The sequence below is a fragment of the Neopsephotus bourkii genome, unplaced genomic scaffold (genome assembly GCF_033783945.1).
Source record: "Neopsephotus bourkii isolate Nb327-2 ecotype Australia unplaced genomic scaffold, CSIRO-AGI_Nbou_v1 NB_542, whole genome shotgun sequence".
In the NCBI taxonomy this organism is placed as follows: domain Eukaryota; kingdom Metazoa; phylum Chordata; class Aves; order Psittaciformes; family Psittacidae; genus Neopsephotus; species Neopsephotus bourkii.
In genome coordinates, this window is record NW_026901043.1 from 208,093 (window position 1) to 223,245 (window position 15,153).

The window sequence follows — 15,153 nt, forward strand, 5'->3', positions numbered from 1 at the left end:
CAGTCTCCAGCACCCTTACAGACACCCCTGGGACACTGGAAGGCTGCAGACTGACAGCCGGGCAGCTGCCTGTTGCAAGGGGCCGAAGTTTCCTCCTTTTCCGAGGTTTCCATCACCAAGCTCCCCTCCGCCCCCATCTCCGGTCGCTGCGACTTAGTAGCACGGCGGGGCTGTCCTGGGGGCCCGGCAGCCGCCACAGCCCATTCCAGCCGGGGGGGCGGGCACAAGGCGAGCGGGGCCCAATGGGAGCGGGCGAATAGAGGGGAGGCGGGGATTGAGGGCGTGGGGGGCCAATGGGAGGCGGGCCAGCGGGCCGGTGTTCAAGAGGAGGTTGGGAGGGAGCGCGGGGGGGGTACTCGGGTGGCGGTGCCGAATCGGACCGAGCGGAGCCGAGTTCGCCGCAAGCATGGAGGACTCCGCAGCGGCCCCGGCTTTGCGGCGCTTCACCTGGGAGGAGATCGGGGAGCGGAACGGCCGCGGGCAGGCGCCGCAGGAGCGATGGCTGGTGATCGAGAGGAAGGTGTACGACATCAGCCGCTTCTGCCGGAGGCACCCGGGGGGCTCCCGGGTCATCAGCCATTACGCCGGGCAGGACGCCACGGTGAGGGCCGGCGGGGGGGGGGGAAGGCAGCGGTGCGGCGTGTCCGTGCTCTGGCTCTTGCAGGGCATCCCGGGGAGGGAGGAGGAAGAGGAAGGGGCAGAAGTGCCTCCGCCGGGCTGCCGGCTGCGAGGGACACGCGTGGCGGAGGGTCGGGATCGAAATCCGGTGGTGGAGCCGGGCCAGCCGCTGGTCTGTGGCCACCGGGGCATGGTCCGTAGTAGCCACCCGTAGCTCCGGTGTGCGGAGCTCCATACTGAGCCGTTTCTGACTGGTTTTACACGGTAGCGTTGTTGAAGAGAGTAACTAAACCGTGCACGAATACGGTGTCTGCAGCCTTCGGGGGGGGGAGCCTAATAGTTTTTGCATACTTACAGTAAATAACAGTACTGTGCTTTTATACACGTCCAGTCACAGGCCAGGGCGGAACAGAAACACCCGAGGTGTGACTTACGGTGTCACTCATGGTGACACTGTGGTGTGCAAGGATGGAGCTGTTGTTTGCAAGCGTACGAGCGTGTTCAGCCTCCCCTTAACTTAAAAAGCCCAGCGTAGTGTCTCCAAGGGGTGGCACTAGTGCGAAACGTGACTGAAAGTCGTATTGCAGCCTTTAAAACAAATCGTTCCTGTCTGAACACCAGTGAGTATTGTGAAGGGGAGGAAGCGGCGGTGCAATTGGCAGTGCTAATCTGTCAGTGTATTTCCTTCCTGTGTCTGCTTGTCTCTTTCACCAAAGAACATGCATTTCTCCTACTGGAACCAAAGGCAGGTATGGGATGTGAAGCTACCTCTGCAGTGGTTTTGATGGGCTATGGTTCAGTCCAGTGTTGTCCCTGACCAGAAAGGATGGAACTTGAGATGTAGTGCCTTCCTTTGCTGTGTATCATTTCAAGCCAAGGATAATAAGGGAATCTGAGCATACTTCATGAGGTCAGGATGGGCCACAGTGGCCACCACACGGGCCTGAATGAGCACAGTTAGATGGTGGGATTGCAGCCAGCTGCATTCTTTAGGCGTTATGTTCTGTGTCACTGCTGGGTGCAACTGAACTGCTGACCAGTGAGGAATCTGAGCCAAGTAAATTCCAAATTTTCCAATAGTTTTGTCTTGGAAATGAATAAAGTCAGGTTTATAAAAAAAAAACCCCAAACCAACCCACCTTCCCCAAAAAAAACCCTAAAGACAAAAAAAAAGAGGAAATTAAACACAGCCCAAAGCACACTTTTAGTTTGCTAAATGTCCCGGGGGTGTTCTGATTTCTGGAAGGTGCATCAGGTCCCTAACCTCCCTTTGGGAATGCGCTGCCAGGTTTTACAACCTGCATGGAAAGGATTGGTCTAAACGTGTGGTACCATCCTCCTCTGATCTGCCCACATACTCCTCCCCATTTTTTTTCACTCTTCCATTGAGAAAATGCAAATGTAGTTCCCCCTCTCCTCTTTCCCTCCTTTATTCACATAAGCCTGAGCAGAGAGGATGCTACATCTGAAATGCAACAGGGCTGACCCGGAGCTGGCAGCATCAGCCACTTTTTAACCTCTTTCTTGACCAGAAATCTTTTAAAAGGACAATTTACTCTAGGATCATGCAATAGTGACATAGTAATTGATAATGCTGAACAGTGCATGCGGCAGGAAGCTTGCAGACTGATGCACAGTGGGCAAATACTGCCTTAGGGAAGAAAAGCATCCATATAGGCTGAGAGAGATTGTAAAATGTACGCTAGTTTGGACACTGGGAGAGGAATATGCAAAAGGGAGGTTTCCATAGGAAGTAGATGCCAAACTGCCATGTGTGCTCAGGGGATTTGTAATCTAAATGTAGTGATAGAATCTACAGTGATAACAATCACTAATGAGTTTTTTCTTCACCTGGCTGCCTGGTTGAGGTTGACATCACATTTAAATGGTAAAAGTAACTGATTTCCCTAAGAGGGTCTTTTGAGTGGTAAGAATGAGAATGGCCTTGTGAAGGGAACCAGATGAGGAGCAGGAGGCAGGTAGCAAGAAAACAAATCTTTTCTAGGAAGGTGTAGCAGAGTGAGCATTGGACATTGCCAAGGAAGTGTGTTTGGAACAACATGGAGCTTTTGAGAGATTGATGTGGGTCACCATCACCTGTATGTGTCCTGCTTGCCCTGTTATTTTTCCCCGTTCAGCTACCTGACCCAGTTCTTGTGGCAAAATCTTGGAGCAGATTCTCCTGGAAGGCACGCTAAGGCACATGAAAAACAACAAGGTGCTTGGTGATAGCCAGCATGGGGGGAAATCCTGCCTGACCAATCTGGTGGCCTTTTATGATGGGGCTGCAGAACTGATGGACAGCGGTAGAGCAGTTGATGTCATCTGCCTGGACTTGTGTAAAGTGTTTGACACCGTCCCACACGACATCCTTGTCTCTAAATTGGAGAGACATCAATTTGATGGATGGACCACTCGATGGATAAAGAACCGGCTGGATGGCCGCACACAAAGTGTTGTGGTCAATGGCTCAATGTCTGGCTGGAGACCTGTAACGAGTGGTGTCCCTCAGGGATCAGTGTTGGGACCGGTCTTGTTCAACATCTTCGTCGCTGACATAGACAGTGGGATTGAGTGCGGCCTCAGCAAGTTTGCCGATGACACCAAGCTGTGTGGTTCGGTTGATACGCTGGAGGGAAGGAATGCCATCCAGAGGGACCTTGACACGCTTGGGAAGTGGGCTGATGCCAACCTCATGAAGTTTAACCATGCCAAGTGCAAGGTCCTACACCTGGGTCGGAGCAATCCCAGGCACAGCTACAGGCTGGGCAGAGAAGAGATTCAGAGCAGCCCAAGGAGAAGGACTTGGGGGTGCTGGTCGATGAGAAAATGAACATGAGCCGGCTTCAGTGTGCGCTTGCAGCCCAGAAACCAACCGTATCCTGGGCTGCATCAAAAGGAGTGTGACAACAGGTCGAAGGAGGTGATCCTGCCCCTCTACTCTGCTCTCGTGAGATCTCAGTTGGAGCATTGTGTGCAGTTCTGGTGTCCTCAACATAAAAAGGACATGGAACTGTTGGAACAAGTCCAGAGGAGGCCACGAGGATGATCAGAGGCTGGGGCACCTCATATATGAAAATAGGCTGAGAAAGTTGGAGTTCTGAGTTCAGCCTGGAGAAGAGAAGGCTGCGTGGAGACCTCATAGCAGCCTTCCAGTATCTGAAGGGGGCCTATAGGGATGCAGGGGAGGGACTCTTCATTAGGGACTGTAGTGACAGGACAAGGGGTAATGGGTTAAAACTGAAACAGGAGAAGTTTAGATTGGATATAAGGAGGAAATTCTTTCCTGTTAGGGTGGTGAGGCACCGGAATGGGTTGCCCAAGGAAGTTGTGAATGCTCCATCCCTGGCAGTGTTCAAGGGCAGATTGGATGAGGCCTTGGGTGGTATGGTTTAGAGTGAGGTGTCCCTGCCTATGGCAGGGGGGTTGGAACTTGATGATCTTGAGGTCCTTTCCAACCCTAACTATTCTCTGATTCTATGGTTCTGTGATTCTGTGATTCTATGATTCTATGAACAACTCACCCCTTCTTCCTAGTCACACTTCTGTTTCAGGATACAGGGCTTGAGGGAAACTAAGAAACTAAAGACAAAACAGAGGTAGAGGAATGTGTTATTGAGATGATCCATGCTGAAGTTCAACAGGATATGAGATTTCCAGATTCAGAAGCAATAGGGGTGTGATCCCATGTTTCTTGGTGACCTGTACTTAACAGCACCCAGTTAGAAAATGGTAACAGAGAATTCAGTTTTGTGCAATCATTTATGGTGTGAAGAAACAGTAAGGTTTGTGACAGTAAAACGTGGTTCAGCAAGCTCCATTAGTTAGGTTGCTTTCTGCTGAGTTCAGGGTATCTTTGGTGCCACTGGAACGATTGTTTTTCTTCACCCTTTTCCTCTATCTGTATTTCAGGATCCTTTCACAGCGTTTCATCTTGACAAGGCACTAGTACGAAAGTATATGCACCCACTCTTGATTGGGGAACTGGCACCAGATCAACCCAGCTTTGAGCCCAGCAAGAATGTAAGTAACTTAAAAACTTAGTATTTGGGTTGAAATAGTGCTATTTAACTTCTCCTTCTGGCAGCCAGAATTCCGTGTACGTAAACCAATAGTATTTCCTGGATTCATGTGTTGGTATGAAGCTTCCTCTTTATGTTACTATTTGTAGTGTTAGTGAAGATTTGTCTTCAGGCGACCCTCAGCTTTTCCCTATTGCCACAATAGCTCCTTGAAGAGGGCAAACTGAGCTCCTCTTTGCGTTCCTGAGGCATTTTCAGGCCACCAGATACTCTTGGGTCTCCCCACAGAAACAGCTGGTAGAAGATTTCCGTGAACTCCGTGCGACTGTTGAGAAGATGGGGCTTCTCAAACCCAACCACATGTTTTTCATCCTGTATCTCTGCCACATCTTGGCATTGGATGTTGCAGCCTGGCTCACCATCTGGTATTTTGGAGCATCTACAGTGCCTTTCCTCTTCTCTGCAGTGCTTCTAGGCACTGTCCAGGTAAGCAGCTAGGCAAAAAGAAGCCCTAGAAGGAGCAAAAGCCAACCGTTTGGGACTTCAGTGCGCATTGCCATAAGCACAGGAGAAATCTTTGTGGACTTCCCAAAATCCTGCTTCTCCCTGAAGGGGCAAAATTACAGTGCCACAAGATGCTTCTTCGTTAGAGCAGGCTTTACCCTGCTTTTTCCTTCCTGTAGTCCTTCAAAGCCCTCCTTATTCCCAGCCTTCTTCATACAATGAAAGCCACGCTACGCTTCTGAGGTCCCTTGTGCCCAGAACTCCAAGGCACTGTGTCAGGGCCAAGCCACAGTGTTCCCATGGGAACTTAGTGTGAGTTAGAGGAGAAGGCAGAGCAGCTCTCAAAGCCCCAGCTATTTTTCCAGTGGCCAGCTGATCCCCTTGGAATTACAAGTACTGGGAGGAGACAGCAGCAAACTGTCTTAAAGGAGACTTTGTTGCTGATTTCAGTGCAGTTTTGTAAGAGAATAAATGCTGTTTCTCAGCTCCATGTCTTCTATTTTGTTGTTTTTCCATGATATTTTCCCTTCCTCATGAAAACCACTATCTGGGACTAAAAGTCATCAGGCAAAGTTTGGACTGCACTGATACATAATAAAAGAGAAGTGTTTGGATTGGGTCCTAGAAGTGGAAATGCTCTTGCTATCCAGGGGTATGTTGCAAGGAGCGTGGGAGCAGGAGAAGAGAAAGCCCTTTTCAGATGCAGAGCCTTCTTTTCCCTCAGCAGCACCGTTTGTTTTGTTGTTGTTTTTGAATTCCAGGCCCAGGCTGGCTGGCTGCAGCATGATTTTGGACACCTTTCAGTCTTTAGCAAGTCCAGATGGAATCACTGGGTGCACAAGTTTGTGATCGGCCATCTGAAGGTGGGCATTCAGTGCTCAGAGGGGCTGTTAGAGCCTGGCCTGGGATGCTCTGCGGTCAAAACTAGTCTCAGTATAAGAAGAAAGCAAATGCAAATGGGGAGGGAGGAATAAGGACAGAAGATACAACTTTACAGCACTCTCTTCTCACCCCTTCCTACAGGGAGCACCAGCCAGCTGGTGGAACCATCTCCACTTCCAACACCACGCTAAACCCAACTGCTTCCGAAAGGACCCTGATGTTAACATGCACCCCTTATTTTTTGCTTTGGGAAAAACACTCTCTGTAGAGGTGAGACCTGGTGAAAGCTGGGGGGTTACAGGGTTACGATTCCAATTTGGAAAGCTGCAGAGAGCTTGGAGACTAGTGACTAGTTGGTTTGGTCTCTGTGACTGAGGTGCAGCTTGGCATTAATGGCCTTTGAAAACCAAGACATTAAAAGACCCTGGTGCATCTCTAGCTTCCGTAACATACTTAATGTTGCAACTTGGGTTGGTTTTTTTTTGTCCTTTTCCCTAATACAACCTTGCTATGGGTTGAAATCTTCCAAATTTATTCTGAAGGTTAAAAGAAATCATCAGAACTGCTTTTGTAAAATGAGAAGTACCATCCAGAAAATGGTTGGAGTTGCCCTCCTCTTTCATGGGATATTACTTTGCCTCCCACTAGTCCCTAATATCCCTTAATACTTCTTTAATACCTCTGAGATTTTTATACTCATAGAAATAGAAGTTATTTTGCTATGTTTTAAAATAAGAATGAAGTATTTGTCACAATTACAAGTTCATACTTCTCTGATGAGAGACTTGCAGCTGTATGAAGATAAGATTGCAGATAGTTCTCTTTATCAGGGCCAGCTTGACTAATTGTAGTGTTTGGGAAATGAAGCAGTGGATGACAAGCAAGGACTAGTCTCAGTCTGACAGTGGGTGTCAGACTGGATCCCATACGGAGTCCAACTCTGTTTCTGGTACAGCTCTGAAGTTAACTGAATGGCTTCAGTGTTTGCCAGTCCTTAAAAGAACTGGTTACATGAATTCATTGTGACACCTGCCTTAAATGCTCTGATTTGCACTGAAATTGAGGGTGGGCTGCTGTTTGGAGTTGTTTTGGACATGTACAGGGATGCAGTGGAATTCCTCAAGGAAGTCAGTGACATGATCTGTTATGTTTCTCCAGTGAGCACTGAAAAGTTAGCAGTCTCAGAGGGAGGATAATGTATCCACCCCTGTTCCTGTGGATACAGTTTAATGTCTAGATGCTCATTTCTATGCCTTAGAGATTAATTGCAAGTAAGTGTGAGTTCTGCACATGGTCATGTTTCATCTTCATTAATAATAGCATAGATTTTTCTTCTTTTATGAAGCTTTATATTGGCAGCAAACTGGTCCCAGGGCCTCGTAGTTTTCGATTTCAGCGTTGTTAGACAAGTGTGCCCTCTGTAGGGAAAGAGCTTCCAGTGCATGTTTCTGTCTGTGGTGCAAGGGGCTACCCAGCCTCTTGTGCATCTGAGGCAGGGACGGAAAATCATCACAGACTGAAGTTCCAGGGGATGATGAAGGCAGTGGCATGGTTTGATAGGACATCTCCTTTAAAGCTTAGGAAGTGTTTAAATATGCATTGCTTCAAAAGCATAGGTAGAAGTGTATGCACAAAAATCTTTAGCTGTCTTCACAGCCCAATTTGCTTATTTCAACAGCTTGGTGTACAAAAGAAGAAATTCATGCCTTATAACCACCAGCACAAGTACTTCTTCATCAGTGAGTAACCCTACCCTTTCACAGTTCTGTGGACAGCATTCACGCTACCCCTTCCATTTCCAGTCCGTTTCACTGGGATAAAAGGGCACAGTTAATGTCTGCGATCCATTTCTCCACTCTAGTTGGTCCCCCAGCTCTGGTGCCTCTCTATTTCCAGTGGTACATATTCTACTTTGTGGTGCAGCGGAAACAGTGGGTGGTAAGTTAGCTCCATGTTGCAGATGGTGCCTTCTCCTTGTTTTATAGGTACATTTCAGTGGAAGAAATTGGCCATTCTTTTTCTTTGTTTTCCCAAACCAATACAGTAAAAACTTATGGGCACAGAAAAAAAAGGGAAAAGTAGCAGAAATCAGGGATAGGGTGGAGGAGGATTCAGTGCAAAATGATCTATTAAAAATCAAGTAGCTTTCAGGTAGCCTAAAACTGAATCCTCACAGTTCAGTGTGAAGTGGAATAGGGGATGTGTAGTAGACTTTCAGAGCTGTTAGGGGGATAGTTTGTTAGGGGGAAATGTAGGGCTTTGAGGAATAGTATGGGTTTTAGAGACTTTGGTAAAAAAACGCAAGAAAAAGATGTCTCCTCTCTGAGATGTGGGGGTTAGAGACAAGGCATCTTCCTGGGAGGTGGGATGGTCACGAGAAAAGGGCCATGAAGGTAATAAGAGATTCCAAGACATACGAAGAGGAACAAAAAAGGACGAGACCTCTTTATTCTTTTAATTGTTGCATTTTGGTTTTCTCACTCCTTGCATCCTCTTTAGATTCAGAGGAAAACATGATGCTTTAGAGCATGCCCTCTCTAGTGTTTGCCCCAACCAGGATAATTCCCAGGCACAGGGATGCCTGGGGAGGTCCGTGGTGGCTGCGTGTCAGATTGCTTTGTGGTGGGGTCAGGAGATGGGGGGAGAGAAATCTTATCAGGAGAAGATGTTATGGAAGGTTTTAAAGGGAACAAGTAAGCCTTCCTCTTAATGAAGTTTTATCTGTTCCCTATGCTACAGGACCTGGCCTGGATGCTGACTTTCTACATCCGATTCTTTCTCACCTACTTTCCCTTGCTGGGGGTGAAGGGTATCCTGGGGCTTCATCTGTTAGTCAGGTATCATTCAACTTCTAATTCCTTCATTTTCTTTATCTGGTTTATATTGATCCTTTGTGTCAGCTTTTATTCAGCCTCCTCCTTATCTCTGCTCATTGGCTCTATTCTGTCTCTTTATGCCTTTTAGCATAAAGAGGTTGTTGTCTGTCAAGCACGTGTCTTTAGAAGGTGTGTGCAGGTCTCATCTGCTGATCAGATGTTTGGGGTTCCTAGTGTTCATCTTGTCAAACACTGACTAGCTTGTATGTGTACAAGTATTTTGCACTGAGTTGGTACAGCATAGGTGTGAGATCAGTAGTGGTTTTGTGTGTGTTTGTATGCCCAGGTTTATAGAGAGCAACTGGTTTGTCTGGATTACACAAATGAATCACATCCCGATGCACATCGATTATGATAAGAATGTGGACTGGTTCTCTACCCAGGTAAGACCTTTCCAAAGCCCTGTGTTTTCAAATGTGAGAGTTTATAGTTCTGGGTATGTAATGCCCAAGATCACAGAAATGATGGGAACTGAGAGAGGAAAACATGAGCAGCTTGTCCTCACCATATGAAGTGAGTGAGTAGTGCAAAAAAGAAGGTGCAGAGGTAGGATGGAGGCTTCAAATGCTGAGCACAGAAGCCTCAAGGAAAAGAATTAGGGTTACTGTAATGCTCTTCAGATAGAGAGCTTTTCATGTATGAAGGATCCACACCTCTCTCTGTACAGTTTTATTATAGTTCTGAAGCCATTACATAGGGGTTTTTAAGTGAGAAGGGTGAAAGTCAGGGTTGTTATGGCTTATCTCACTGACGTGGTGAATGTTGTTCTCCCAGATTATGTCCTTAACAATAAATACATCCTGTTGACTGGAGATAGCTTTTGGAGTTGCTGTATTCAGCCAGAAGGCATGTGATAATGAGGAACTTGTGCCTGTTTACCATTTGTTGGCACGTATAAGAGGAGGGACATTCCCAAAACAAGACTTAAGTGTTAACTGTACTTTTTCCTTTCAGCTCCAGGCAACCTGCAATGTTCATCAGTCCCTATTCAACGACTGGTTTAGCGGACATCTGAACTTCCAAATCGAGCACCAGTGAGTTGAAGCACAGGTTGGGAATGTGAGGGGATTTCAAGGAGTGCTAGTTCCACTGGATCTGAAAAGCCTATACGGGTCCTGTGTCTCTTATCAGCTAATACAAGAACAAAAGATGATGTGGGTAAATACTGGGCTGTTTATGCGGGGATGGAATGGGAACTCCAAGTGATGGGTCAGAATATTTTTGGATCACCAGTTAGCACCAACACTACTTCAGATAGGGCACAGGAGTGAGAATTACCAGCCTCCCAGGTAGTGCAGGTACTGCAGTGACATGAGAGGGACACTGCAGAGCACTGATGGTTGTGGGCACAAGGGGAGGTTGAAGCAATCCCAGGCTGAGGCACAGAAGAGGAACAGGAATTCTGTGGGATGATGGTGAATGCCATTGGATCACCATATTCTTTTCCCACAGCCTTTTTCCAACAATGCCTCGACACAACTACTGGAAGGTGGCTCCTCTGGTGAAGTCCCTGTGTGCCAAACATGGTATTGAATACAAGTGCAAGCCATTGCTCACCGCCTTTGCAGACATAGTATAGTATGTATCAACCCACTGCATTCCCTAGGGAAGGGTTTTCCAGTATTCCAGAGTGAATAAGTGAGGGACATGGGAAGAGGAGGGGCAGCCAGCTTGGATCACAGAAGTTCTGTGAAGAGCTGTAGACAGTATGACTATGAAAGGGCTGGAAAACTCTTCAGCTGTGGTGCTGGTTCCAGTAGCAGCAGATGGAAGGTGTCAGTTGGAGTGACCTAATGGAGAGCTCCTTTTCTTCAGTTCTGAAGGGTCAGTAGGATGCCAGGTCTGGTGCCTTTGTCTCCAAGTATGCTCCAGGTTAAAGAGGTGTTTTCATAAAGATGAGTTTGAATATTCATTCATTCATTCATTCATTCATTCTTCTTTTATTCCTTTGTTCCCCTCCTTGCCTCCCAGATATTTCTTACTCCCTTATGGAAAGTCATCTGCCTCTCTTGTGCCATACTCTCTCCTTTTATTTTCATATTGTTTGCTTCAGCCTTCCAGTCTTTGATGTAGCCCTAGTGCTTTAGTTCTTCATCTTTCCAAGGAGCTGTAGTCTGCATTGCCTTGCTGTGAAGATCTCTGAGCACCCTGATCTGGTTGTCCCTGCTCATTGCAGGAGGGTTGGACTAAATAACCTTTAAAGGTCCCTTCCAACCCAACCCATTCTATGGTTCTGTAAACTCCTTTGCTTAATCTGTAGATGGGAATACTTCCCTCAAGGCTCTGTTCTCTGGATGCTGTATTTCATTACCTGTTTCTAAGGAAATGTGGTTCTCTCTTGGCAGCTCTTTGAAAGATTCAGGGGAGCTCTGGCTTGATGCCTATCTACATAAATAAGAAGCAGTGTATCCCTGCAGAGGAATTCCCCTGCCCTGTTGCTTCCTGTGGTGGTCACCATGAAGATACTGAACAGAGGAGAGAGAACTGGCTAAGCCAGATGTGGGGAGGTGGCGCTGCTTAATTCCATTGATGAATGTGATTAATATGATTTTTTAAAATATGTGGTTTTAATTCTTCTTGTGCTTCTTTCATTCCACTTCTCTGGTGCTGAATTAGGGGGGAAAAGCTGAATGGAGGAGGTTATGTTCCACCAAGCTGGAGGCAGTTTTGGGACTGGGAACAGATTCCTTTTGGTTTGCTGATACTTCATTTGCTGAGTGTATAGGAGGGGTGTTTCTTATCTAACATAGGCTTTTGTGAGGTGGTTCTCATTATGAATGTAGTGGGAAAGTTGAGACAGGATAAAATCAAAGAACATGGGAGTTGGTGAAGTGTGGAAGCCATAAGGAATTGGGTAGGTACAGTATTTTCAGATACCTGGATGTAATTTAATGATGACAATAGAAGCGCCGAAACCAAGGGGCAGTGGGGAGCATGTGAGAGGCCAAACCAATTTGTATGTGTATGGGTGAGGAGGAAAAGGTGCAGGCAGCAGTTCTTTAGGAATAAGCATGAGGAAAAAGAGCTAATTAGAGCCCAAATTGAGGTAGAGAAATGGAAAAGTGGAGGTTATTCCACAGGCATGTTGATGTGCGAGCTCAGCATGCCACATCCTGTGGGAATGTTGCCCTCTGCATCTCTTCTGTGGTGAAAGCCTCTGGGTTATTTGCCCATTTCTGACCTCTCATGGTGTCTTTGCAAATGGTTTCCACAGTGCCATACTTCTGACTGGTATTGAACCCTTTACTGGAAGTCAGAACATACAGAAATATGGCATGTCCCTACAAGGGTGACTGAGGAAGAGAAGGGGTAATCGGTGTGTGGTCATCTGAAGCTTCACTCTTTTGAACCTCTGAACTGATGAGTGATTTAAATGGAGAGAACTCGTGACTTCTGGCCCATGGAACATGACGTGTTCCTATGCACTGCAGGCAAATTTAATGAAGTTGTGGAAGTGTTGGGGCTTGGGGTACTGTTTAAATGTGTTTTTCAGTCACAGAAGTCAGTGGGCTGCATACCCATAGGCACACAATAAGCCAATACATGGCTGGTGTTTCTCTTTTGGATGATGTGCCATCAAAACCCTGGCAGTGTTCCAGACCCGGCTGGACGGAGCCTTGGGTGGCATGGTTTAGTGTGTAGTGTCCCTGCCTATGGCAGGGGGTTGGAACTGGATGATCTTAAGGTCCTTTCCAACCCTAACTATTCTATGATTCTGAAACACACCCCAAGAGGGAATGTGCTGTGTGATTTACTGGAATGTGAATTAGCTTTACTGCATTTCCTGGTGTCTTCTCCTTTACTACACCCACGTTAGAGATGCCAACCCAGGATATAGCACTAGTGAAAACAGTTCCATCACCCTGTTGCCTCAGTAATAGGTGGCTTAGACTCCAGAAGGGGTGGGTTGATTTTGACAAAGATATGGTACCTTTTTCTGATTGTCATGGTTTCAACATCTAAAAAGAGGATGGCTTGTGAGGGAATGGAAGAAATGCATTTTCCCAGGCCAACAGTGTTAAGCACAGAATAAAATTGTACCAGAAATAGTAAAATAATCATTAAATCATTGATAACTGTTGATAAAAACCATAATGAAAGTGGGCCTTAGTTACTGTTTTACCTTGGTTTTTTCCTGCTCTGTTTCTTTCCCACTTACTATTAGAACTGTTGATGGAGGAAACATCTAATAATAAAATTCATTATCTTACCAATTGTTGCTGTCATCAGAGTGCAATATGTCTGTGTAAGAGCCTGTGCTGTCTAAAACATGGAACAAATGCCTGTCTACACCTGCAGAGAGAGAACTGTTGTAAACCTCGTGTTTGGTGAAATAAAGAGCTGTTCTGTAAGGTCTTAAATGCAGCAGGCAGTCGGCACTCAGGTGAAGCTTCAGTGGACTGCCAAGCATTCCCTCTAACCTTGGAGTGTTGACCCTCAGCCACAAAGGGCAGCAAGACTTGTTATGCTAGTCAGGAGAGCTGTTTAAAATCTCAGCTCCATAGGGAGCTCTGGTCCCAAAGGCTAGGCTCTTACAGGTGTATGGAGAAAGCTGCGCAGGTGGGGAGCTGTCTAAGGTAGGCAAGAGAAAACACTGAAGACAAGACGGTCTTCAAAAACCCTCTAGAGAGATTTCATCTCCTAACCCATGTTTCCCAACTCTGGATAAAACCATGCAGGCTGTCCTGGTAGCAAAAATGCTTCCATCTTGTGTTGTGGCCAGAATTGCTGGTTTTGAGATAAAGTTTAGTCCTTTCATTCTGGGGCTTGGTGAACCTTTAATTTGGACATGCAAATGGAATGGTTTCACCAGGCAGGGAAGGCACTTTCTTTGTCAGAACAGGTTTTCCATCGTCTGATAAGAGGGGAACAGCCTAAACTGTTTGGTTGCTGGATGCGAGTGCTGTAGCCATGAGGTGACTATAAAAGTAGAGTGTTCCCAGCGTGTTTTGAACAGAGACAGCAAGACTTCAGCTCAGTTCATGAAGCTTTGAGCGTACTTACCAGATGGATTGTTTCAAATAAGGTAAGTAGAAAAAGCACTGCTTGTAGTTTAGGTGAGCCATGAGTTTTAGCAATGCTGAAGTGCTTGATGTTGCCCAGCAAGTGGCTTTGGTTTAAATGCCCAGAGTCAGAACATTCAGTATCTGGGTGTTTAATTTTGAAAAGTCAAGTAAATTTGAGGTACCTCCAGGGCTGGGATGATCTAAGAGTTAAGTTTGGAAGAGAATGATGTGTCTTAAGTTCCACTTTGGTGCCTAAGACTTCAGAGACTTGTTTTCTCTGCTGCAATGAAGAGAAAGCATCCACAATACAATAAACCAATTGCATGACTAACCAGGAAAAATAGCACATATGAGCCAATCCACGGTCCTAAAGGGTAAGACCAAGAGGGGACCTGAATCAATGTAAGCAGATCTGCATATGCTGAGGGTGCCAGAAGTTGTCCAGGTATATGACAGCTTGAGAAATAAGCTGTATGCCAACTTCTGCAGTGTCTGAGAGTGCTCTGGGCTGTTTGTAGTGGCAGATTATCCTGACACTTGTAATATTGAAGTTTTACAACAATCATAGAATAGTTAGGGTTGGAAAGGACCTTAAGATCATCCAGTTCCAACCCCCTGCCATGGGCAGGGACACCTCACACTAAACCATGGCACCCAAACTCTGTCCAACCTGGCCTTGAATACCACCAGGGATGGAGCATTCACAACTTCCTTGGGCAACCCATTCCAGTGCCTCCCACCTTCTCAGTAAAGAACTTCCTCCTTTATAATATGAATATAATACAGTGTTCAAATAATGAATATATATGTAATAATATAATACAATATTCAAACAATGAATATATACTATAGAATATATATAATAATGATTATAATACAATATTCAAGTGCAAATCCCAAACTTGGAGCTCTGGACATACACCGAGATGCATCTTTCTGGAGCAACACCAGCCCCAAGTCTGGCATTTGATGGAAGCCAGCTGGCTTCACAGTTCAGCCTTAAAAAACATGGGACCTGAACGTAGAAATAGCCACAAGGTGGCAGTCAGGAGTTGGAAGGGAAGGAAGTCATCCAGCTTTCCTGGGAACCTGAAGTGTGAGTGTTTAAGGCTTCAGCCTTGCTATTAATCCTATTTTTCTATTCACTTAAAGAAAGTAAAGACGAAATGAATATATAGCTTAAAGTGACTTTTGGCTGGTATGAGAATGGAGCTCCTACAACTCACTAACCAAAGTTATATCCCC

At 46.2% G+C, this 15,153-nt stretch overlaps 1 protein-coding gene across 3 annotated transcripts; it reads left to right on the forward strand.

The window, feature by feature from the left end:
* Positions 1–367: 367 nt before the first annotated feature.
* LOC133210957 (acyl-CoA (8-3)-desaturase-like) lies at positions 368–13,116 on the forward strand. 3 transcript variants are annotated; one of them, XM_061350855.1, is made up of 12 exons: positions 368–601; positions 4,531–4,641; positions 4,929–5,126; positions 5,906–6,007; positions 6,168–6,296; positions 7,705–7,765; positions 7,888–7,964; positions 8,766–8,863; positions 9,189–9,285; positions 9,857–9,936; positions 10,355–10,480; positions 11,248–13,116. In XM_061350855.1, the coding sequence occupies exons 1-12, from the start codon at positions 407–409 to the stop codon at positions 11,297–11,299; spliced, it is 1,326 nt and encodes a 441-aa protein (XP_061206839.1). In that variant the 5' UTR covers positions 368–406; the 3' UTR covers positions 11,300–13,116. The 3 variants fall into 3 exon arrangements, with proteins under 3 accessions (XP_061206839.1, XP_061206840.1, XP_061206841.1); XM_061350857.1 differs by lacking the exon at positions 368–601 and adding an exon at positions 715–882; XM_061350856.1 differs by lacking the exon at positions 10,355–10,480.
* Positions 13,117–15,153: the final 2,037 nt, after the last annotated feature.